Source organism: Lepisosteus platostomus, chromosome 17 (genome assembly GCF_059453375.1).
Source record: "Lepisosteus platostomus isolate fLepPlt1 chromosome 17, fLepPlt1.hap1, whole genome shotgun sequence".
NCBI classification, from domain to species: domain Eukaryota; kingdom Metazoa; phylum Chordata; class Actinopteri; order Semionotiformes; family Lepisosteidae; genus Lepisosteus; species Lepisosteus platostomus.
In genome coordinates, this window is record NC_142627.1 from 5,704,609 (window position 1) to 5,728,967 (window position 24,359).

Sequence of the window (24,359 nt, forward strand, 5' to 3'; positions counted from 1 at the left end):
GCCAACTGAATCTCAGCAGGTGTGAGCCTGGTTAGTACCTAGATGGGAGACCTCCTGGGAAAAGCTAAGGTTGCTGGTGCTAGTGGGACCTGTAAGGGGTGCTCACCCTGGGGTCCATGTGGGTCCTAATACCCTAGTACAGTGACGGGGACACTATACTGTAAAACGGCGCCATCCTTCAGATGAGTCATAAAACCGAGGTCCTGGCTCTCTGTGGTCTTCAAATATTCCCAGTGTTTCTTGAAAAGAGTAGGGGTGTAACCCCGGCGTCCTGGCCAAATTTCCCCCTGGCCCTTACCAATCATGACCTCCTAATAATCCCCATCTCTGAACTGGCTTCATCACTCTGCTCTCCTCCTCACAGAGCTGGTGTGTGTGGGGGGTGTACTGGCGCACTCTGGTGGGACTGCACACTGGTGCTTTGAGTGGAGTGTCCAGAAAAGTGAAAGGATTATTTATTATTAAAATATACAAAAATCCTGGAAAGACATTTTAAAAGGCAGTAAAAAATAAGGGTAAAGTAAAAAATAAGGGTATCAAAAATTCCTAAATAACATCAAGGTATGAATTCTAGATTATCAGTGCGGATCCCTCGGCTGTTGATGCTATTTTCAGTTTGGCAGCTGTGGACTTTACCCGTTCAATCGCAAAATGTGTGTGTGTTTTATTTTCAGGAGGGACGGATTCTAAATGATCAACTGAAGTAGAACAAGAATTATTAATTAAAATCACCACAAGCGGTAAACACTGATCAGTTTTGGATGACCATTTCAAAACAGATTCTGAAAGTGTCTCACACTGCAGCCCGCAGCTATTGATAAATTGATGTTGATTAAGATAGTTTCTCGGGCGCAGGGTAGGTGACAAATTAACAACACAATGAACCAACTGATCATAGCATTTGTGGTTGACATTTCATAGCTGTTCTGGAATGACAGATATTATAATTTTGGCAAAAAATAAAAATGATAATAATGAAAACCTGTATCTTTCCTGTCTGTCATTAAAATAAAAAAATAACTGCAGTATAGGTTTGGAAGTATTTCTCCTACCTGTCTTCTGATGTCTCTGGTGAAGTTCATTTCATGATGACCGGTGTGGGGAGGTTTAAGCTGTGTTTCGTGAGCCACATTCTACAGCCTCACTTAACTTCACCTTGAACAGACCTGATCATTATTTCAAATGGAAGAGGTCTGAAAAAAGGTTTTCAGAACCTTCCGTGAGAGAGGAACCCATAGTTCAGACCTTTCTCCTATATGTCTTTATCGTTTGCTTTGTCTTCAGAAAGATCTATTGGTGAAATAAATAGGTTTAGTTTCCTATTGTTAAACCCTCAGAACACTGATGACAATTGAGAATTAAGATCATCAGATTTCATAATAACACTGTGCACTTCACCTTTGCCATGAACAGAAATGTACATTTCTTCACATTACCTTTTGCACACTCCTTGTCATGCAAAAATTCCTAAATAACATCACTTCTGCAACCGTTACGAAACCCAGCTTGGATGACCATGAACACTGTGCAAGATCGCACACAAAACTGCTTGTTTTGGCCTCAAACTCCTGGATAAGAATAGCTGTTCTCTTGCGCTGATCTCAGATTTCCAGAAGGTGACGTCAGTCCAGTACTTTATGCTCATTCCCGATATTATAGACTTGCATGAACTGTTAGGCAATGCCATGTTCCGAGGGGCTTACAATACACTGGAAAGAGATCTGGTGTAATTACAGGTATTTACCTTTTCACCTGCTCAAATACACTAAATTATACCCTTCAACTGTTATCCCTCCCATTGAAAGATGCCCAAAGGAACTTGATCTTGTGGGCTGGCTCTATGGGGAGGTGCATGCCAGGGGGTCTGAGAGTATATTAAGGGTCACAAGTGACAGCGCTGTATCAATCCACAGGAAGACAACAAGGCTGCAAGATGAAGTCTCTCTCTGGCGCAGTGGCACTGGCCCTCCTAGCTGCTGTGACGCTCATGTCACCCACCACCGACGCCAAGGTTTTCACCAAGTGTGAACTCCTGCAGAGGATGAAGCCTGAAATGCCCAAGACCATGCCCAACATCGAGGAGATCATGGCAAAAGGTAGGGTTTGTTTGTCTCTTAACCTACACTGGGGGCTCCCAAGCTATTTAAAACAGAAGCAAACCAATTCAGCATGCAATGATCCCAATGCATGAACTGAAAACTGAATATAAGTGGTTCTACAAGAGAAAGGTTGATAAGTTAGTGTAGCCAGAAAACTTCCACAAATGAACTTTGCTTTACTTAGGAGTCCAGATTAAAGTGTGATTGCAGAGCCTCAGAATAATCAAATACTGTTGCAATTATTTTTAAAAGAGAAGATTCAGTAAAAAAAAACATGTTCAAGAGCTGAATGTACTGCTTTAATAAATATCTACTTGGACAACTCTTGGTATCTTTAAAAACATTATGAAGCTACATTAAAACCATAGGATGGCACAGTGAAAATGAAGATAAAAGAAAAGATACATTTCTATAAAATTCAGAAGAAAGTCAACTCAAAACAGCTGATTCACTATTGCAAACTTTCAAACCATTTACCAAGCACTGGCACTGAAGCAGCAGTCAGGCCCAGCCATGTGTCTGAAGCTGAAGGCTCTGATGCAGAACTCTCTGCCTCCCGATTCCTTCACTTCACAGCTATCTGCAAGGTGGAGAAGACCACCGGCTTCGACACCACCCGTGTCAACCCCTCCAAGACCCTGACCCTGCCTCCCGAGGTGCTGAAGCTGGTGGGCCTGGGCGGAGGACTAGGGGACGGCAGCAGGCAGAACCAGTCAGCGCCAGGCGGGCTGCCGGCCGGACCCCGACCCGGCAGCCCTAACGGGCCCCCCAATCCACCCCCCGGAAACTCCATCAATTTAGGGGACCTGTTCGGGATCTTCCAGCTCAGCAACCGTTTTGCCTGCAGCGACGGAATCACTCCCTCGCACAACGTGTGCAGCATGGACTGCAACAGTAAGTAGCACTTCGGTCCCCCAGCTGTGCCTTTCAGGGTGACCTGACACGTGCTGCAGCTCTGCTGCTGCTGTGGAGGCTGCAATGCATTGCAAGTTCCAGGTGTGGCAGCTGCTGCTGGGCAGTTATATCTCCCAGTGATGCCTAAGCGGGGTGAAGGCAGGTGGGAGGCGGTTCCCCTCTTCGGGAGACTGGGAAGAGAGTCCGAGTCCAGGCTACAGAGGTAAAACCATCATTAGGCCCTTATTTCAGCTGAACTCAAGGCAGAGTAGCAGAGGAGGAAGAAAACGTTTCTCTCTTTTTCTCTCTCTGTCAGTTTCCCTGGCTGAGCTCACTTCATTCTCACAGCCCCCCCTCATCCAGCAACTGGATGACTTTCCATTCTTGCCTTTCTAAAAACGTACTGTTTTCTTTAACAGTTTGTGGCTGCCTGCAGTCTACAGGGTGTGTCGGAATTACAAGGATATATTGTTAATAAAAGAAACACAAACAACGTTTCACAGATGTGATGTCATCAGTGTTTCGTATCACTACTAGGCTACGCAGAAAGTGCAGGTTTGAGATTACAACTGTTATGACTATAACGATTTTGAGATTATTATGGTGTTATATACAAGATATATAAAAACAGTCTTTCAGATGAAAGTCCATCATGCTGCTCTGCAACAGCTGCAATGAATAAAGATTGTCCATATCCTCCAGTCCTTGAGAGTTATCTTCCTCACCACACAATATGTACAAGAGTCCACTTTGTACATATTGTGTGTCCACAGTGCACAGTCCACTGTGTCAAACAGAACTTAGTTCACGAGACTTCAGATAAAGTCCACATAATCAGTAAATGAGAAAATCTATCCCTGAAGCTTCCATCTATGATACAAAGAAAAATAAAAGAGAAAAGGTTTCATTAGAAATAAACCAAGATCTTACAGACACTTAAGCCCGAATTTATGATGCTCAATTACAGCCTTTAAACTTGAACTTGGATATCATCAAGCTTCCAGTTTCAGGACAAGAGTGTGGAAGGTTCTTTGCAAGTATCTGACACCACTTGTTTACCCTTCATGTCGCGCCCGTTTAATGCTACAGCAATACTTATTCTGTTTTCAGAGCTGATTGATGATGACATCACCGACGACATCACTTGCACGAAGACGCTCATTACGCTGATGAAGCAGTAAGTATCAGAAGGGGTCAAAGGTCAAGATTGAGTGAAGCAGGCAAGCTAGCACAGACTGGTGTTAATATTGCATGCTGTGAATGATAAGAGGTTACTGCATGTATATTTGCAAACAAGATCACCACGGTAAATTGTTTTTTTTTTAATTTTATTTAGGAAACTACCTAATACTCCCGAGGCCATGAAGACTATGCAGACAATGTAAGTGAACATGCAACAATAGCAGGAAACTTTAGAAAACAGTCTTGTCAAGAGTGAACTCTCCTGAATTTTAACAGTAACAGTAACAGTGTACTGATTTGTCCTCCAGGGCCGGATTTTGGTGTTCGTAGGCCCTAGACACTTTCACTCTGAAATGTGCAAAACGAGGGGTAAAGGCCAATTGAATGACGTCGATTGACATGATGCACTTTAAACTATTCTAATGCTGAACCACGTGATTGATGGAGGGGAGTCGAGCGACCATCACTTTGATACTTCTAGTTTCTAGAACAGCCACTAGAGAGCGTATGAATATTGATTTGGAGCTCCTAGAGTCGATCACAAGCATGTTGTTTCAGCTCGTTTTTTGTCAGTCACTAATGTTTCCCTCCTTCATTGGCCCTAAAAATATTGTAGGCCCTAGGCACTGTGCCAGCAGTGCCTAATGGGAAATCCGGCACTGCTCATAACACTTCATTAGACCCATCTGGAAGGATCTGGCCCACTGAGAAAACAGCGTGGCTTTCCCTTATAATCTCACATCCAGTGTTGTGCACATGTTGGTGGCATTTTGCATTGTTCTGCTTGTCTCATTTAATCATTTCCCTTCTTTGTGTGGAAGCATTATAGTGACTACTATCATTACAGGCATTTTGTTTTAAACTAATAATTAATTGATAGACCTGTAATGTCTATTATAGAAAATAGTTTTTTAGTTACATGTACAGTATATGGATGTATGGAGAAGAACAAATGGTGTAAATATCAAGCAACACCTGATAGTGAGTCAATTAAATTTGGTTGGAAAGTGGGATCAATTAGCAGTGACAGCAACGAGATTGACTGCTCACCTCTCGTTTTCCCTAAGCCATTGTGCTAACATTTTCAAAGGTTCTGTTCAATGTGAATAAAAAATCTCTAAATGACTAGATTTATTTTCACCTTAAGTAAGCTGTTTTAGTAACAGAAAACACTAGTGGAGGTTGTGAATGAATTGTTAATGCACATAATATACATGTAGTGTTACTCCCTAATTAGTGAATAGCTTTTAATTTGTGAATAAGAGAGCAAATACTTTTTCCAGCAATTTGTACCAATGACACCAGATCACGTCAGCTTATTTCACTGCAGAGTGTGAGAAAGCATGGTCTTTATTCAAACTTGCTAATCGAAGAATGTTACAGTAATCTTACAGTAACATCCAAATATTGATCACCTCACTTTTACGAAGCAAACCTAATTCAGTAACATACTGTACCTTTGGAGATTGTTCATGGTTGGGGTTTGGGGTGGATACAGAGCTGAACAGTGGCAGTTTTATTTATAATTACCTTCAGGTCCTTTCGGGACTCTTTCAAAAGCCACCATAGAAATGCTTTATCACTTTGTTTTCTGCTCAGATGCTTTGTTCTATGGGACTGGAGTTAGAGCCAACTGTTAATCAACCATAAACAGTAAATTCACCCCCTGATGGCTCCTGGCTTCTACTCTGTAGGAACAAAACCCCTTTGCACACACTGTCATTTACGTTTACAAGTATTTACGCATCTCTTCATGTTAGAGTTTTGAATACAAGCCAAGCACCGTACTTCTGTCATACAGGTGGCCATGGAAGTAAAAAAAAAAACACAGCAACAAATTCCAGCTGGAAACACACCTGTACACGGATGTTTTTCTCTTCCAGGATGGAGTCGATGTTCAGCGAAAGTGACTGCCTTACTAAGGACCCGGCTGTCTATTTCGCCGGCTGTTAAGTCAGCCCTCCAAGCAGAGAGGACCCGTAGAAATACAGAGAGAATCAGTAGCGTCCATCTTTATCTCTAACCATACTTATTATGTCTGGGCAAATGCTGTCACTATGTTATGAAAGTATCACACTCAATGAAAACCATTAATATGTCGCGTCACCATTGATCTGAGGGTGGTTTGTCACCTTTTTGCCCTGAAGAGAAGACGGACGGAGAAGCCATCATTTCCAACTGCTTTTACCTCACTTAATCACCTCCTTCCATTGTGTTCAAATCAGGTCTGTTCCGTGTTTCATTATAAAGTGACAGCTTCAAGCCTTTCTGCTATAGCCTTTGATGGGACTTTTCTATTTCTTTCAATAAACATTATGTTTAAACATTACACCAGTTGTCTGAATTTTTTTTAATTCTCAAAAGATGGAATTTTCTTCTTTTTTTCTGGGGGGGGGGGGGAGAGATTAATCGGGGTTTTTTTCTTGGGAATGAGCAAAAAACAGACTGAAGGTAAAATCGCCTGAAAAGGGTGTGTACACATTTTGTATTTTTGTTTTTAGATTTACGTAACCTTGTACTTTGTAACCTTGGACATTAGAAACTTGTTGAAAAGAGAAAGACGAACAGGTCAAAAGCGAAAAAGCGCAGAGCGCCGTCAGTCAAAACCGTAATCTGTTGTGATGCGTCGGTTACTCGGCGGCCGGGTGCCTACAAGGGAGCGGCGCCAGCCTGGGCCGGGAAAAGCCAAGCGAGCGGGGCCACAGCGCACCTCTGCAGGGGTCAGTGTCGCGGACCGATCCCGGACCTCCGTGCGTTTCCCCCGGGCGGAGGAAGTACAAGAGCGTCCCGGCCTGGCCGGCCCAGCCAATGGAAATCCGGAGGGGCGGGCCGTGTCTGAAGTCGCCCGCATCTTTGTTGCTGTTTCCTGAGGCCGGCGGAACATGAACGGATTAAAAGAGGGTGAGTAAATGATATTAAAACCAGATCATTCATGTCGCGGCGCTAATTGGGGGGGAAAAAAAAGAGATGGTTTTACCCGAACCGAACGTAGTGCCGTCGACCCTGTTTGTACCGTTTAGGTTCGGTTCGGCAAAGGGTGAAGAATGCATCGGTGTTGTGTTCTGTTGTCATGAATTGCACACTTTTTTTGAGCCATAAATCAGAAATGTTCGGATTACGATTTTGTAATGCCCCCCACAAAAATACACACATAATGCGCTTTTGTCCGAAATCAGTAACTCGTTTTCTTAAAATAGACACAGTGGATTGGACCTATTCAGGTTTTACGTTTGACTCGCAAATATACTGAATACTTTTCATTTGTGCTCCAAAGTCTGTTCGATTACTGCATGGTAGCAGATGTGCCGACGGACAGACACAGGACCTAAAGCAACAGCGCTTTCGCACAGTTTTGATTGAGGTGAATCACCGCTGCCTCGCCGAGTACTGGCAGCTATTGTTTTAATCCAGGTTGTTTTGAGTGTGAAACAGTCGGAGCATTAGAGAGTATTACCCGTAATCCCCCTGCCAGTCCAAGCGCTTCAATCGTGTGCGAAGTGCCATCCTGTGGAAGATGGCACCTAGAAACGATATTCCCTGGGCACGCCAGATCCTACAGATCAGAGACAGGTCGCCGCAGCAGAAGCTCACAGGGACTGTATCGCAATGGGCGGTTTTAACCGCATGCCCATTCGCTGTTTTGGCACCACAGCCTTCGGTTACACCTGTAACCCTCCGGCTAGCCAGAGCCGGGAGCCGGGAGTCGTGAGTTTGAACGGCGGCTCTCTTGAGCTAATGCGAGGTGCAGGGTGTGTAATTCTTGATCGCCATGGCGTGCTTCTGCCCTTTCACGGACCTGCCTGTGATTTTTAGCTAAACCTCAGTATGTGTTGTGAGGCAGCAGAGGTGTGCCTAGATGTGATCAGGCTCTGCGCCTTGTTTGTGGTTCTGTCTCTTGCAGCGTGTGCAGGTGTTTTCTCTCCTGTGATTCACGCTTCGTGGTGACTGGGGCAGTTTCCTGGAGGTGATGAGAATGATCTATTCTTATAAGCAGTCTTTGTGCCTGTGGTGGTTCTTGTAGTGTGAATGGCTTGTTTTTCTTTGTAGGAGAGCAGAGGAGTAAGGAGGAGGCTGGACGTTTGGATAGTATTGGGCCTGCTGGCTGTAAAGAACCGGGCCAGCAGCCGAACGGCACGCCCGTGTCTGTGAAACAGGAGGCGCCGGAGCCGGAGGAACTGGGGTGGAACGGCACCGTGACGGATCGGTGGCACCCTGAGCCGGCCGCGGCTCCCGACCGCCTGCCGATCACGGGCGGCAGGGGGCGGGCCGAGACGCCGCGGGGAGATTCGGGGTCAAGCGGCCCGGCTGAGGCCGAGCTCGGTGTGTCCGTGTCCGAGGGGGAGCCGGGCGACGACTCGGATTCTGGGGCCGAGTCCTCGGACGCCGCGGAGAACGTCTCGGACCTGAGGCTCGTCCTCGTCAAGGAGGAAGAGAGGGGGGACGCCCCCGAGCCCGGCGGGGAGGGCCGGGGGTCGGAGGCTGAGCCGCGGGCCGCGCGCCGGACGCACCCCTGCCAGGACTGCGGCAAGGAGTACCTGCGGTCGGGGGCGCTGGCCGTCCACAGGCGCACCCACACCGGGGAGAAGCCCTACTGCTGCCCCGTCTGCGGCCGGGCCTTCGCCCGCTCCGGAGACCTCACCGCGCACCGCCGCAGGCACACGGGGGAGAAGCCCTACTCCTGCGCCCGCTGCCCCAAGACCTTCAGCCAGCTGGGCACCCTGCAGAAGCACCAGAAGGTGCACGAGGAGAAGCGCTACGCGTGCGAGGCCTGCGGGGAGGCCTTCGGCCAGCGCGGCCAGCTGAAGGAGCACCTGGAGGCCCGGCACGGCGGCAGGGAGTACCCTTGCGGGGAGTGCGCCGCCGTCTTCCCGCACCCCACCAACCTGAGGCGGCACCAGAAGAACGCCCACAGCCCCGAGGCGAAGCCCCACGGCTGCCCGGACTGCGGCAAGACCTTCCGGCAGCTGAGCGACCTGAAGAAGCACCGGCGCGTGCACACGGGCGAGAAGCCCTACGCCTGCGGCGAGTGCGGGAAGAGCTTCTGCTGGCTGGAGACGCTGAAGCAGCACCGGCGCACGCACACGGGCGAGACGCCCTTCGAGTGCGCCCACTGCGGCAAGAGCTTCTCCCAGCTGGGCCACCTGCGGCAGCACGAGCTCATCCACTCCGACCAGCGGCCGCACCCCTGCGGCGAGTGCCCCAAGCGCTTCCGCCTGCTGAGCGACCTGAAGAAGCATCTGCGGGTGCACAGCGGCGAGAGGCCCTACCGCTGCCCCCACTGCCCCAAGAGCTTCACCCAGAACGGGGGCCTGAGGCAGCACCAGCGGGCCGCCCACTCCGGGGAGAGGCCCTACATCTGCAAGGAGTGCGGGCGGACCTTCAACATCCTGGGGGACCTGAGGAGACACTTCAAGGGCCAGCACGCCGCGGGGCAGGCTGCGAGCTGAGCCCCCCCACCGAGAGACACGAGTCACGGGTCTCCCTCGCATGTCGGTTGTTTTCTCCTCGATGTTCTGAGCTGGACACCCGCTGGAAGTCCTGTCCTCATCAGCCCCGCTTGGGGGGCCTGTGAAATAACGGGGAAGGCTCCTTCGGTCCAGGCCGTTCGAACGCATCTTGTTAGCGGGGCTGGAAGTGTCCCAGCCAAGCAGCAGAACTCGGGTGGCTTTTTAAAACAGTGTCTTTGTTGATTTACAAAGCTGAATGAATCAAATGGGTGATGTTTTAATTGATACACTGGACATGTAGTGACTCGTGAAACGACACAAAGAACCACTGGAAAGACACGAGGCTGAAATGCAAGTCTAGAAACGTTTTGAAACTGTTTTTATTCACATTGATTAGCAAGGCAGAGGGTCTGCTGACATCAGTAAGACAGAAGGAAAGGTTACAAGTGACAAGAGGCTGTTTGGCCCATCTAACTCGAATGGATGCTGGTGGTGAATCGATCCGATCTGTGACTGCGTGTTTGTGTTGTCAAGGAGATCGCCGGGGAAGGATACAGGAGAGGCCGGGCTGTGCGGGGATCCCACCTGTGGGCGTGGGCGTCCGTCTGCCTCAGTAGGCGGGGAGGCTCGCTCGCTGGCTCATGCAGAAGTCGGGGCTCAGGCTCTCGATGGTGCAGTCGGATGTGTCCATCGTGCACAGGCTGCAGTCGCAGCTCAGGGCCACCGGGTAGGTCACGTGGGGGTCCACGCCAGGGGCGCAGCCCGGCAGCCGGATGGTCTCGTACTTGACGTCCCGGTACGTGCAGACGTGCTGGTAGATCATGGCCAGGGGGCTCTTGTAGACGGGCTCCTGGAAGGCAGGCAGGTGAGGATCATGAGTGTACCCACGCGAATCGGGACAGGCCTTTATAAACCCGCCGTGTGGTTGTGATGTTGATTTCTTTTCTGGTGGAAAAACAAGTTTCACACTGGTTGCAGACAACAGCCAGGTCTCCTGTAGTTAGAAAGGGTCATAATATTGAGGTTTTAGAAAATTCCGTATTCAGATCCCATGCCAAGTTTGAGTTAGAGATGCAGTTTTGGAACCACGCTTTGATAACACTGCATATGTGTGGCCTTTAGATTTAAGCTTTACCCCGAGCATCTCAAAATTGCAATGACACAATCTTCCCCAAAATACATGAATGCTGACCTCGCCTGCAGTCATGACATGGATGTTGCCTTTTGTTCTGCCAGGTATGAATTTCTACTGCTGTTCATGCTGCTTATGTGACTGAATTCATAGCTACAATGAGACCTCACTCACAGTTAGCTTCTTGCATGCAGACTGAACCTTCTTACACTTACCTGAGACAAGACCGAGCTTCTGCTCTTACCCTGCCTTTGCAAAGCTGCTGAGTTTGCTGTTGTTGTCAAAGGTATTGAAATCAGACCTTGATGGAAGAAGCCTTGGTTTTACTTCTGACCTTGTGTCATTTGAAGATCACAAGGTTGTATTTTTTCCACCTGCACAACATTGTTCTGATGTTGAAATATTGATAAAGTCTTTTATTTTGTCACGATTTAACTGCTGCAATGCCTTACTAACTGAGGTATCCTCACAGGTATGAAACGGGCTTCAGTATTTCCAGAATACCGAAGCTCATGCTAACTGGAAGTACTCTGCATCAGCAGATTACTCCCATCCTCTGTAAATTGCACTGGCTGCCTGTAAAATTCAGAATTGACTTTGAAGCTCTCCTGCTCGTGCATAAGACACCGGTGTCCTGTCTTCTAACATGGGTGCAAAGCAGGCTCCACACAGTGGGTGGTAGAGCCTTCTCTTGTGAAACTCCATGTTATAAGTATAAATAAGGAAATTTCCTTGTACATCTTTTTACTGTAGGCTTTGAGGTTCGTATCATTTACTTTTCATGTTGATTTCACTGGGTCAATTTGCCGTACCTTTTTCTCTTTTACTTTTGCTATGTGTACTATGTGTGGCGGGTGTTTTGAAAAGCGCTCATTAATAAAATTATTATTATTTTATTGTAAAGTTTACTTTTCAACATGTTAAAAACAAGCTTACGTTTCCTGTGTTTGACGATGCAAGCATCATCAAAATGAATAATAGACAATCTCTCATGTTCCATTTACTGTCACAGTGCTGTTTTCACTCAAGAATCTATTCAAATTGTTCCGGATGACAGACTCGTTCAGCTGCCTGCGCTGTGACAGCGTACTTCCTCACATCGTTTGTCCAGATCAGTCTGTCACCCCTTGTGCCTGAGAACCCTCCTTTCTGTCGGTTTTTGTCATGTATGAGCCTTCTGTCAATTAATAATAACAAGATTGCTAATAAATTCCACGCAATTGTGTTTTGTATCCCAGAGTGCTTCACATGTAGGAGGGAACCCATTTCATCCCCCGCTGTAGTGCAGCCCCACCTGGGTGACACCAGGTGAGGTCTGAACAGCAGATCGGGGGGAGGAGTGAGGCATTGTGTTGTACTATATTCTAGAGAAATGTAACCAGAACCATGCCTTGGGATCTGCAATGACCGAGTAATCAGGGCGTTGGTTTGGCCTCATCCAAAACACATCTATGGTCATCACTGGTGGCATTGGTTGGAAAATCCGGTCTAGGGGGAAGAACACCCAGATACTGGAGCCTTAATTAAAATCTTGATGTGCTTAATTAGTCCTTGTTAATGAATGTTCAGTTGCTTGAACAGTTATTAGCAATACATTTCATATATATAAAATGTTTGGGGTGGAGTGGTGGCACTGTGGCGCCTGTGGCTGGAAGGTTGCCGGTTCGAATCCTGCTGCCGGCAGAGGAATCCTACTCCGTCGGGCCCCTGAGCAAGGCCCTTCACCCCAACTGCTCCAGGGGCGCCGTATAAATGGCTGACCCTGCACTCTGACCCCCAGCTTCTCTCCTTGTCTGTGTCTCTCAAGGAGAGCAAGATGGGGTATGGGAAAAGACAAATTCCTAATACAAGAAATTGTATATGGCCGATAAAGTGATCTTCTCTTACTGTATATCAAGCATCTCTCTGGGAATTTAGAATAGCTACAAAAATAGGTCAAAGTCAGGAACTGTCATGCGGGAGCTTCCTGAGATGGAGTCCAGTAGGGACTGGGGTCACGTCAGGCGAACGCGCCTGCGGCACTCAGGAAGGCGAGACGCTACCTTGGTGAGGCAGTGGCCGCTGCAGATGGAGGTCCGAAACACCAGGCACTGCGGGCAGCCGTCTTTCTCCACGGAGACGGTCTCGTTCACGGGCTCGCAGGAGCGGAGGGGGGAGGTGGCGGCTGGGCTCGGGAGGCCACACAGGCCCAGCCCCAGGAGCGCGATGCATGCTGGGAAAGCCCTCATCCTTCTGGGAGCAGCAGAGGGTTCGTTCGTTTCTTGCGGTTTCATACGAGTGGAACTTTCTTTCCACCTGAACTGTGGTCATTTTAAAACACAATCACTGAATATTTCCATAAGATTGTCATTTCGCTTCTCCGAAAGATTGGATGTTTCAGCAGTCCTTAAATCAGAATTTCTAAGCCCAACACCATTTTTATTCAAGGAATCTGGTCTTCCCTTAGAATAATAAATACAGGTTGCATGGATTTACCTGGTCACCAAACTTTGTAAAATAATTAAACTTTATTACCTCTACATATATTAAAGTCCTGTAATCATAAATTGCACATTTTACTCTATTATTTTTTAAATGACCTGTATGTTTCAGTGCACACCCTGCTGCAGGAGAATTCAGAACTGTTCTGAGGGGTGACTGCACATCTTCTTTCAGGCTCGGTGCTCCCTATTATGTTTAGCGTCACAATGTAAATGAGTGTTATGTTAGCAATTGCAGACTAATCCTGAGGTACTTGTGTTAACACTGTTACAAGCATCAACATTACTGAAGTTCAGATGGGACATTGCTCAGAATGCCTAATGGGATATATTTTTTAAATCGTTGCTTTCATTTCACTTATTAATAGTGCATACTGTTATAATCAGATGGCAATTGGCAGTTAAACAACCACAATGTATTGAGGCATCATATTCCTTATGCAAGTGATCCAAAATGAATATCTGACAACTTTGATATTGTTGTCAAGGTAAATTAACAAAACTTATAAAATGATTCTGACAACATATAGTGAGAGGGGATTAAAATATGCCCCAGACCGTTACTGCAGTAGCTCTCAACAGGGCTTGGTTTTCTGTTTAATAAAGTACAAAGAGCTACCTTGTTTAGACACTTTTAGTTTTATTCTAATCCTTTGACCACCTGATGACTCATTAATACAGCTGAGTGCTGTTCTTACAAATGTTCTTGCAAATGTCTTAATTACAGGTAATTACACCTGGAATATTAACCCTAAAAATATACAAGTACAAAGAGCTGTCCATCATGCAGCTCAGCTGGATGTTCCTCTGGGTTGCACTGCGATGGACTTTAATAAAAGTTCTGACCTACCTGACTTGACTCTTCAGTTTCGGCTCAGCAGGTTTCGGTGAAGTATTGGTCTATACCGATCACAGCGGGCTTTTATAGCGCAGCAGTGCGATGCCATGGCAGTAGAGCTCAGCCCACTCACTAGTCTTTGCTGGTTGCTCTGAACGTAGCACTAATCCTGGAGTGGATTATTAAAAAGCACTTTGACTCGATAGTGTTCTTGATTCCTGAACAATGCTTGTCTATTTTTATTTAGGGACCTTGTAAGAAAAAACCCATCCCTTGGAATAAATAAAGATAAAGTATATCTCATAATAAAATGAACCATTTTGTACATGTGTTGTACATTCAGGAAGTAACTAAATGTAGGATTTTGATTCGGGTTTTTTGTCCTTTGTATTCTACTAATATTACAATTGTGCTTAAGATGCAATAATGCGACTGTGCATAAAAGCTGCTTTTATTGTGTTTTTTTTTGGAACTAGAAAGCATAAACTTGGAAAAGAACAGTTGTCCTACTAAAAAAATACAAGCTAAATTGTTTTTAAAAATCACAAAGAATGAGGTCTGTGATTTTTTTTATTTCCACCAGCAAATAAAAATGAATATGCTTCCATTCCGATACATCCACATCACAAAGCTTGATGGGATTATGGTGCATCCACATCAGAACGTCGCTTATTCCTAGTAAGGGTCCCAGCGGCCTAGAGTCCTGACCCAGTGCACTGGGGCCATGAAGAGGAGCAGGGTGCCTGTCTGCCTCTGGACACCAGCGCACACAGACATGGTTCGGACACAGTGAAGCCAGCCGGCCTGTCTTCGGAATCACCTGGTGGAGGTGCTCCAATCCAGAATCAAACCAGGACCCGAGAGCTGTGAGGCAGCAGAACTAAACACCACTCCTCTACCTCTCTAGTATCCATTTATCTAAAAGGTTTATTTACCCCCAATACTCTGATTCAGACATTGCAGGCAAAGCACTGCTGTTAATTCAGGGTTCTTTATCTTCTACAGTATTACAATGGGTCCTACTAGACTGGACCCAGACAGAACAGATTTAAATACAGTCTTACTGCTTTTCAGGGTTTCATTTCAGCTGGGCTCCCTGGAGTAACTCCTGAGCCACACTTTACCTTTGCTACTCTCAACATTAAGTCTTCTTAAAGCTCTGGTCTTTGTGTAATTTTGACCGGTTTAGAATGCCTACTGGGCACCTACAGGAGAAATCATTTTTCTTTTGGTGTCTTTTATTAATGTTAAATTCCGAAGTGGAGCCTTGTGGTACTCTCTTATTCCAGTGGATACACAATGTGTACTCGTATGTTAGGTACTCAAATTTCATGATATTGAGTTTAGCAGCTTTTTTCCTTGAACTGACATCATGCAGAGTTTTAGAAGAAGAGAAAATTAAAATCTGTATGTTGCTTTCAGTAATCCTCAGCGATGTCCAAGGCCTTCACCTCCAGGAAGATGAGAAGGAGCTGAGGTGCTCAGGAAGGACATGCTGGTTTTTCCACTGATCCTGCGCCTCAAGGCTGGAGGGATGGGTACATGCTATCTGATGTCCTCAAGGACTGAGCCAGCACGGCTGAACTGTATTTTGCACAAGTCAACTAGATTTCAGGTCCCTGTGATGAAGGGCTGATGCATGACCTCTGATGAGGTCTGTCATAATCTCCCAGATTAATTATTCACTTACCTGCTTCATCTTTGTCATTATTCCGAGAAATGTGGAAAGGTCAGGCATTTAATCCTTGTATATACACTCACTGTTATTATTAATATCACTATTTTTATTTGTTTGTCAGTCCTTTGCATCTGTCCTTCCTGTTGTGGATCCTCAGTGCTGTCCTTGTCTGTCTGTTCCACCAGTGTGTGTCAGGATACAGTGTGTGTCAGCCTCTGGTTACAACGGAGGCTCACCTGTCCATCCGCTGTACTTGAAGCAGTTATCTGTCCTTAGCTGACTGTTGTTAAACCGAAAAAAAAAAAAAAGTTAAAGCTGGCGAAGATGAAACTCGAAATACGACTGTTTGCTTCTGAAAAAAATCTTTTCTGTTTGTTAAAGGTGCTGTTAGCATTTTTAAAACAATCTAGGAGACGGATCGCTTTTGTTCATTTAAGAGTTTGTTGACTCTGCTAAACACCACTTTCTTTAGATGATGCCTTCACAGAATCTGAAGCTCACTGCCCTGCTTATTTCAAAATAATAATAATAATAATAATAATAATAATAATAATAATAATAATAATAATAATAATAATAATAATAATAATTGCTTACAGTTATATAGCGCTTTTCTGGACACTCCACTCAAAGCGCTTTACAGGTAATGGGGACTCCCCTCCACCACCACCAATGTGCAGCATCCACCTGCATTAACAAACTGTAAGGCTATCTGCCGTTCTGCAAGATCTGCAGTTTTTTATTGTAGTGCTATACACTGTAAACCCCAAACTGATTAATGGACTGACTGCCTTTTGAAGGCGAGTAGAGCGTTTTAGAGTCGGATTTCCGAACAAAACATTCCACACAATACTGCAGTTGCAACTCTTAAAACTCCAATGTGTTATTTTTAACAACAACAACAACAACAACAACAACAACAACAACAACAACAACAACAACAACAACAACAACAACCATTGATTCTTTAAATACGTTGGAATTTGCGATAGCATCGAAAAGGGAGGAACTGTATGACCGCAGATAACGTCAAACCCGGTTGATATTGACTGACGGACCGCTGCGGTATATTCGTGAGTGGAGGTTATGAAAGAGGACAAGAGAGAAAAGTAACAGAAATTCGCGCAGAAAAATAAAACTATGGCAGGTGAGGGAGAGGAAGAAAAACAAAAAGTAAGTCTGAATTCTTTGACAATTCCCATGCTTAAGGGCCAGCTTGATTTAACAGCTGCCAAGGTTAGGGCTAACTTGCTTAGGAAGGTAGAATTGTGTTTTCTAATTTCCCACTGTTAAACCTTCTTTTTTTACACGATTGTTGAAATACCATTTTACTGCGCGTTTCTCTTAATGGCGCCACTATATGTTTATCGTAATCGTATATATATATTATCCTGATGTAATATATGTCTACCAGACTCTGTATACTAGGCAGATTCAGTAAACTAAGTAATTAAGTAATTACAACTGCCTCTGTCTGGTTATGGGTTAGCTAACTTTGTTGTTGCTTGTTATGGTTTATTGATGAGTTGTTATTGGAGAACCCGAGTAATCCTATGATGCTTTCTGTGGTGGCAGATGGGGATTTGTGCACGGTTAGGTGCCGAGACTGAACGTCTCGGTCACAGCTCACTCCTGGCTATTCCCAAGGATTCCCATACTGTTCCCTCCCTCTCCCGGCAGTCCTTCAAGCTCCTGGGGATCCTGGACATCCAGAACACTCCGTGTGCTCGGGAAGCAGTCCTGCATGGCTCAGTCGGCTCACTCTTCTCTGGGTTGTCCCACTTTTTAGCAACAAGTAAGCCTTTTCTTCTGTTACTTCTTCTGATCGGGATGTGAATCGTGTTCCTCAGAATAGCAACGCGCTGTGCTAAACTGTTACTTCTTCCGGGTGGACAAGCAGCCCGAGTGGTGAAGTAAACAGAAACTCCAGCTGCAGGCTGTACTCCTGCGCCCGGCGCTCGAGTTTGTTACCGTCCGTCCATCAACAGTCCACAATGAACTCTTTAGGCACCGGTGCACATCAGTCACTTCAGCTTTGATACTGTCAAATCGTGAAGATGTCGGTGAAATTCCTTATTGGTTGGATTGGATTCATATCCTGTTTCAAGCACTAAAAATACTACTGAGGTATTTCCCCCCTTTAAAATTCCTTGGCTTTCCTTTGCAGGCAGAGTCAGGAGATCCTTTGACATTGGCGTAGCTGGCTTCATGCTGATAACTCTGGGATCTTGGTGAGTGAGTGTGCTTTGTTTCACTTGAACCCAGGGCCTTTCTGACAATGACTTGGTATTACTGTTATTATTATTTTTATTGTTGTCATTTTGTGAAGCTCTTTTTGAGACACTACCTTTAAATGCGCTATATAAAATAAAGTTTTTATTATTATTATTATTACTGGTAAAATTCAGTGTCCAAACACATTCATATCATGAGTGAAAGCAGGTAATTGAAATAACAAATGAATGTAAAGAATATCGTTTTTTAGATAGTAATGGAAAGAAAGGTTTTTGAATGTTTCAGAAATATTCAGGATATACTATGTCGCAAGCTGCTGAGGTGTACAGTTTAATGAATACTGGACCGTGTGCAGTTAACGAGATGTATTATCACATTGTAGTCTTGCATATTGTACACCGCATCCATATTCATTTACATACTAATTACACATACTAATTTAGCTTTAAACTGTTATTAATTGAGCATGTCGTAACTGTTATAACAGTTTATGGGTTATAAACAAATCCAGTTTCAGGGCCTCCCTACAATTCTCCTTTAATTGAGCTGAAGTTTCTCTCATCTCCACCTGATCTGCCTCTAAAGTGGAAGCAGCACTTGGGTGCACCTCCTGTGTTAAAGCATTCTGGGATGGAACATGCTCTGCAAGTACGGAGAAGTATTATAGCAGTGTTAAGGCCAGGTATTATTACTGCTGTTAGAAAGAGGCGGCTGACTGTTGCTCTGGGCCTGTGAAGGTTCTACTGCAGGTACAGCAACGCGAAGCTTCGTGTACAGCAGAGGCTCATCCAGGATGGCATGAAGAACAAGGTCATGTACGAAGGCACGAGCCTGGACCCGACCCGGAAGCAGAACGGCGAGGACAGGCGCAGCTCCTGACCTGGCCCCCACCCCTCTCGCACTGCCCGGAGAGCAGTTCCTGGTCCTCAACAAGCACAAGAGCCGCATGGAGACGTGAGGTCCATCTGCCACTAATGTTCGGCAAAATTTATTTATATTGTGTCCGCAGACGTCAATCGTGAGACAAAGCATGTGGTATTAAATCCATTTCAGGGGAACAATTTCTTAACTTTTTTGGGCTGTTTTATTGTCGGGTTTTAAGTGATGTGTTTTCCTTCTAAATTTGAAGGGCGATGTTTAAAAATAAAAAGACAATTCTGTGACCATAAATCCAAGTCCTGTGGCAGTAAATTGCTGCTCAGTAGTACGAGATCAGGGGGTTCTGTAAAAGACAGTGGGTGACATGAAAGGATAACCAATGTTTTATATTTCTTCTTCATATTTTGGAAAAGAAAGAGTGGTGTACCTGTAGATCCTCATGGGAAATTAGTCAGAATTTGAATATATTATTCTACCACTAGGTGACACTCTTGTCCATGATTGACATTGTTCTTCTGAAAAGGTCTTTGACACGTAAAAAACAGTGCCAAACAGTTTTTGCCAAAGTGCCAAACAGTTTTTGCCAAAGTGCCAAACAGTGCCCTCACACCTGAAGAGGCTCCATGGCCGAAACGTTGTGTTCTCTTTCTTCTTCTTTTCAGCATGGAATAAACCTATTATTTGTTCCTTTGCACGTAAAACAGTACTGCTGAGATACGTCCAGATATTCTTTTGTGTTTTCGATTGTATCGTTTTATTTGAAAGAAAGAAACAACTCAGAATCCTAATGTTAACACGATCACGTCTCTGGAAAGTGGCTTGTGACTGACTGCCGTAAGAGTGTACTGGCAGACAGTTCTCACCTGAAAGCTGGGACCCCCTGCAGAACAGCACCCTGCTGTCTTCATGGTGCGGCGCTGATTTGTGATTTCTAGTGAAGGAGGAAGAGCGCTACTTATTAGCTCAACAGCTGCAGGATCACCACTGGCTCTCTATCAGACCCCAGCTGTGCTGTCTGAGGTCAGCAGAGATCATGCTTCAGGGAGAGCTGACGGCTTGTGCATTACTGCTGAGGTTAGAAATACTACAGTATAGAGGAGATGCATTGCAACATGGTTTACAGTGAGGAAAATCTTATTTTATTAAAAACCATATTTATATTACAGTAGATATAAACATAGACCAGAAACGAACATACACACAGACAGTATATTACATATATCGTTTTTAAAGTACAGTATAAATACAAAAGGAATAGCACTGGAAGAGAGAAGCCAAAGCACTGAAAGAAAGCTCAGCCAAAAGAGTGCCTTCTGCTGGCAGCCTTTTCAGTTTGTATGTCATTTTGATGCAGTCAGTGTGGTTTGATACCATACTTTTTTAACACGTAATTAGATCTTAGTTCCACCTTTCTGCTGGTGACGAGTACGCCAGCGACTCCTGTGTTAAGTGCTGCTGTGCAGCAGGGTGGGTCAGTTGTGTTGCTCACACCAGTCCCTGGGCTGTTATGTTGATGGTGTGTCTAGCACGTGCTGCCCTGTGGACAACAGGTAACCTTTCAGAGATTCCTTGCACCTGTGTGCTGTTAGAACCTGTGACCGGTGGTTGTAAAGGATTTTTGAAGAGGATTTTGTCTATATATATACACACACACCTAATGAGGAGTATCTCACAATAATAAAGTTTATTTAAACTTGAATACCAGTGTGTCTCTTTGTAAAAACATACTTCTCTTTCTGAGTGTGATAACACTGGAAAGCTTTATGTTGGTATACTGAGGGTAGCTATGGAACTAAGATAATCATTTGACGTGTGAGTATTACTACTGATTACATGTTATATATGCAGTGTGTCTATTAATTTAACTAACCTAAATTACCTAATGCATATAACATTTTATAGCGACCTAGTCATTCAAATAGTTGTATGCAGGGACCTGACAATCAAAAAGTACTTCCTGCAAAGAATTCACAATTTGGTCATGAGTAGTATTTTGCCCCTAGGTCAGGCTAAAGTAACTGGAGTTGCCTGCAAGGCTTTCAGATAGGAGATCTGTTCCTTGACATGGCTTGTAATGAGCAAGCAGGAGAATTCAGAGCTGTGGATTTCTCAGATCTCTCGTTGAGAAGCTTTCCTGGCCCAAATCCGCAGCGCCTGAGCAGCCACGCAGGTCCGGTGGGTGTCGAAGAGGTGGGTGTGGCCCTTGGTCGTTGCGCCTGTCGTTCAAAGTCTGTGGTTCCCTCCAGCAGACCCCCGCTAGGATGTCGCCCCCCCCTCCTCGGCGCTGGCGCGGCTGGCCGTGTCCGCGTCGCGAGAGCTGGAGGAGCTCGCGGCCCGCGTGATCTTGGTCAGGGTCTCCTCGTAGGGGGGCGGCAGGTACACCATCAGGAAAACGCCGTCCGAAAGGTCGGAGCTGGGGGTGGGAAACTGTTCTGCGTCCCAGGTCAGGGAGGAGAGGATCTCGGCGTTACTTTCGGCATCCTGGAAGTCCAGTGTGATGACGTTGGCTGAGCTCAGTTTGCCGCGGGAGTATCTCTTGTACACCAGGAAAGCCAGGATGCCGATGCAGAGAAGGGAGGCTGTGGGGAGGATGATGTAGAATACAGCCTCGGGCTCAGGGTCGTTGACTGAGTTCAGTTCATTCCAGTGATAACTCTGTAGGGGAAAAAAAGAATGCAGTAAACTTTGTGCTCTTTAAGTGTCTGTTAGTACAGGAGGATTTCTCAAAAGATTAGGAAAGCGAGAAGGCCATTCTAAATAATCGCACACGTTCGTGTTGCCAATCGCCACGTGGAGCAAAATGGTTCTGCACCCAGGCTATGAGCCTCACTGTTGTGTGTGACCTTCAGCGTCAGGCCCTGCAGGTTCCCTGGGGCCCTGCTTCTAGATGTGTTTTGTGTTTGTGTCTGTCTTAATGAGCCATTTGTCCCTTTGACCACTGCAGTGCCCCAGCTGGGATTTCAACCCACAATCCTAGAGCTGCTGATATGAGCACTGTTTTCACTCAAGAAGAACTATTATATTAGCAAGCAACAGTTAATTAAAATAGCTGACAGATGCATCTGCCAGCCTCTGTAGAAATCATATAATGCTCTTTCTCAGTCATTAAATGCGATTGGATTGGAACGGCTGTGCACTGCCTAGCCCCAGCTCTGTGCCCCTGGTATGAACTACACACGCAGATTCTCTTTAAGAAACACCATTGAAGCTCTGCTTATTTATTCTTATTACAGCAGCTTCAGCCAAATAATATCCGCCAGCCCTTAGTGATTAAGTATTTATTTTCTTTTTGTCTTTGTGCTCCGAAGAAATCCGTAACACTGTCAACAGAATAAGTTGGATCTTAAGAATGTAACATATCTAACCTGCCAGTAGTAGTCGGCTGGCTAATTTTGAGGAGAAAAATCGATGTCTTTTAAGCTTTGGCTGTGTCGTGCATTAGGAGACCCAATGTACACTGCAGTCAGAGAGCATTCAAGAGGACCCAAAGTAAGTGTAACACATCAATGGATTGTGCTTACTTTTAGCCATATAAGGGCATCAGCAGGTTACAATGGTGAAGTCTACTGTAACATACAACTTCAGGCAAAGTTCAGAATTTCTCTCTGCCTTGACTTTGGTACAACATAACATGTTAACATCAACTGGAAATATTTTTACATGTGTCATTATTACAGATTCCTGGCATATCCCCATACAGCTGGCTTTAGAGGTCGGGATCTTTAATTTCTCAAAGACCTGGGACGACTTAATTTACGCAGAGATTATTTTATACAAAAATCAGCCCTCAAGGACCAGAGCTGCCTTAACTGAACAAATGACCACCCTGTGTTCCAGATCTGTAAAGAACAAGTCTCTTGTGTTACTACAATCTTCTGAGTCCTTTAAAGAGTCCGTGTCTGTCTATTTAGTGTGAATACAGCATGACTTCCCTAAACATTAGTAGTTCTTCTATATTTAATATATTTATATCAGGAGGATAATTAGATCAGAAAGATCATGAAATAGGAAAACACAGCATCTTCCCAGTGCAGATCTCCTGACTCTCTCGATATTTTGACTCTCTTCATTTAATATTTATATTATATATATTTAATATATAGTGTTTTATTGTTGGGAAAGTCCAGCAGCATGTAAACGATAATAAATAGTTTAACAGAAACACTTCACTGTATTTTAATCATAAACCCAAGAGTCAAAATTTTTGTTTCAAAGTTAAGACTCGGTTTATGGGATGCAGTGATGCTCTTTGTTGGTCAGCAGAATTAACATGCTAATATCGTCACTTGCACGGCATTGCTCCCTGATGCAAAAACCTGATAAACGTCTGCTCTTACCGCCAATATGAAATGCTGAAAGAGCATCCTTACACCCTACCAAAGCACCTGCGACACCCCTCTCTCATGAATAGTCTTATAGATGAGCTGTCGCCATGAGCTGTCTGTTAGTCACAAAGCAAACTAAAACCATGATGTCTCCAACTGGCCTGTCTGAATTGCGCAGCATCAAAAACACACGAAGAAGAGTTCATGTACTGACACGTCAACCGCTGGAAAAAACGAGCAGGTGTAGGTGAAAGAGAGAAAAGCAAGAACAGCAAGAAAGAAGGCTTAAGGATATTAAATGACTGAAAAAAGCATCAATGACTTTTTTAAACTTCCTGAAATAATCTTCTTAAATCTTAATGTAGTTTTTGAAAAGTCTTTCAGGTGGTAAGGTATATGCAAAAGTATTCTTACCATGTTCCGATTCACGTTTCAGTCGAAATTAAGAACCTTCCTAGTAGTGAGCTGTAACAGTGTGAGACATCTGGCAGGTCCTGCTGCTGCGTGCTGGCAGATACAGTAGCTGGCCCTGGTGAACTCACCTGTAATTGTTTCTCTATGGAAGTGGGCGGCGCCCCAGTCACCCAGTCATAGGTTCCTCTGCCAGCTGGTCCGAACTTCATCCAGCTGCTCTCCAACAGCCTCCGCATTTTGGGGCGTGTGGCGTGCGCTGGGGCAGCGAAGAGGCGTGGGGGTTCGGAGCCTGGCGACAGCTTTAGAGGTGCCGATTTCCTCCCGCTCCCCGGCTGAGCGCTTCAAGCAGAGTGCTGGCGTGTGCGAGGGGAGGTGGCGATAAACACCCACACGCCGGCCATCCCTGAGCCAATCACAGCGCCGGGCTCGCAAGTGAAAGGCAGTCTCTTTGGGATTTACTGCAGCTGGCCTGTATCAGAGGGAGAGGCAGCAGGGCAGGTGCCAGAGCCCTGCTTTAGTCGGGCGCGCATTGGTTTATAAGGACTGAGCGCAGGGATTCGGCACGCGATGCTGGGAGCACATGGACTCCAGTGAAGGAGGATAATGAAATAGGAAAACACAGCCCCTCCCCAGTGCTGATCCTCTCCTGGCTCTCTCGGTATTTTCTGTCATTTCCTCAAGTGGATTGAGCTCCGCACAGCAGGCAGCTGAATGAAACACCTTGCTGTGAGTTAATACACAGCTGTGAGTGGGGAA

The 24,359-nt window shown here is 45.4% G+C and overlaps 5 protein-coding genes and 1 long non-coding RNA gene across 6 annotated transcripts; 3 read left to right on the forward strand and 3 right to left on the reverse strand.

Annotated features, from left to right (window-relative positions):
- The first annotated feature begins 1,893 nt into the window (after positions 1-1,893).
- LOC148645971 (uncharacterized) lies at positions 1,894-6,504 on the forward strand. The gene is made up of 5 exons (XM_088609581.1): positions 1,894-2,096; positions 2,676-2,993; positions 4,104-4,170; positions 4,330-4,374; positions 6,059-6,504. The coding sequence occupies exons 1-5, from the start codon at positions 1,934-1,936 to the stop codon at positions 6,126-6,128; spliced, it is 663 nt and encodes a 220-aa protein (XP_088465707.1). The 5' UTR covers positions 1,894-1,933; the 3' UTR covers positions 6,129-6,504.
- On the reverse strand, positions 6,188-7,807 carry LOC148645972 (uncharacterized). The gene is made up of 2 exons (XR_015927863.1): positions 7,630-7,807; positions 6,188-7,041 (listed from the first exon to the last, which is right to left on the reverse strand). It is a non-coding gene; the product is annotated as an uncharacterized LOC148645972 (long non-coding RNA).
- On the forward strand, positions 6,943-11,979 carry LOC148645973 (uncharacterized). Its single transcript, XM_088609578.1, has 2 exons — positions 6,943-7,076; positions 8,223-11,979. The coding sequence occupies exons 1-2, from the start codon at positions 7,058-7,060 to the stop codon at positions 9,620-9,622; spliced, it is 1,419 nt and encodes a 472-aa protein (XP_088465704.1). The 5' UTR covers positions 6,943-7,057; the 3' UTR covers positions 9,623-11,979.
- Positions 9,985-14,191, reverse strand: lhb (luteinizing hormone subunit beta). Its single transcript, XM_088609584.1, has 3 exons — positions 14,085-14,191; positions 12,797-13,054; positions 9,985-10,472 (listed from the first exon to the last, which is right to left on the reverse strand). The coding sequence occupies exons 2-3, from the start codon at positions 13,025-13,027 to the stop codon at positions 10,233-10,235; spliced, it is 471 nt and encodes a 156-aa protein (XP_088465710.1). The 5' UTR covers positions 13,028-13,054; positions 14,085-14,191; the 3' UTR covers positions 9,985-10,232.
- A 2,578-nt stretch (positions 14,192-16,769) lies between these two features.
- Positions 16,770-20,563, forward strand: cox20 (cytochrome c oxidase assembly factor COX20). Its single transcript, XM_088609586.1, has 4 exons — positions 16,770-16,923; positions 17,431-17,545; positions 17,918-17,981; positions 18,723-20,563. The coding sequence occupies exons 1-4, from the start codon at positions 16,891-16,893 to the stop codon at positions 18,862-18,864; spliced, it is 354 nt and encodes a 117-aa protein (XP_088465712.1). The 5' UTR covers positions 16,770-16,890; the 3' UTR covers positions 18,865-20,563.
- Positions 19,981-24,359, reverse strand: LOC148645976 (small integral membrane protein 28-like). The gene is made up of 2 exons (XM_088609583.1): positions 23,732-24,359; positions 19,981-21,519 (listed from the first exon to the last, which is right to left on the reverse strand). The coding sequence occupies exons 1-2, from the start codon at positions 23,837-23,839 to the stop codon at positions 21,121-21,123; spliced, it is 507 nt and encodes a 168-aa protein (XP_088465709.1). The 5' UTR covers positions 23,840-24,359; the 3' UTR covers positions 19,981-21,120.

Bases quoted from the DNA above. Each gene is read 5' to 3' on its own strand.
- LOC148645971 (XM_088609581.1), top strand. From the start codon at position 1,934: ATGAAGTCTCTCTCTGGCGCAGTGGCACTGGCCCTCCTAGCTGCTGTG. The intron at 2,097-2,675 runs GTAGGGTTTGTT...TTCACTTCACAG, and splicing joins CGAGGAGATCATGGCAAAAG to CTATCTGCAAGGTGGAGAAG. The intron at 4,171-4,329 runs GTAAGTATCAGA...AATTTTATTTAG, and splicing joins CTCATTACGCTGATGAAGCA to GAAACTACCTAATACTCCCG.
- lhb (XM_088609584.1), bottom strand. From the start codon at position 13,027: ATGAAACCGCAAGAAACGAACGAACCCTCTGCTGCTCCCAGAAGGATG. The intron at 10,473-12,796 runs GTAGCGTCTCGC...CCTGCCTTCCAG, and splicing joins GCGGCCACTGCCTCACCAAG to GAGCCCGTCTACAAGAGCCC.
- cox20 (XM_088609586.1), top strand. From the start codon at position 16,891: ATGGCAGGTGAGGGAGAGGAAGAAAAACAAAAA. The intron at 17,546-17,917 runs GTAAGCCTTTTC...TTTCCTTTGCAG, and splicing joins GTCCCACTTTTTAGCAACAA to GCAGAGTCAGGAGATCCTTT. The intron at 17,982-18,722 runs GTGAGTGAGTGT...GGGCCTGTGAAG, and splicing joins CTGATAACTCTGGGATCTTG to GTTCTACTGCAGGTACAGCA.
- LOC148645976 (XM_088609583.1), bottom strand. From the start codon at position 23,839: ATGCGGAGGCTGTTGGAGAGCAGCTGGATGAAGTTCGGACCAGCTGGC. The intron at 21,520-23,731 runs GTGAGTTCACCA...TTTCCCCTACAG, and splicing joins CCATAGAGAAACAATTACAG to AGTTATCACTGGAATGAACT.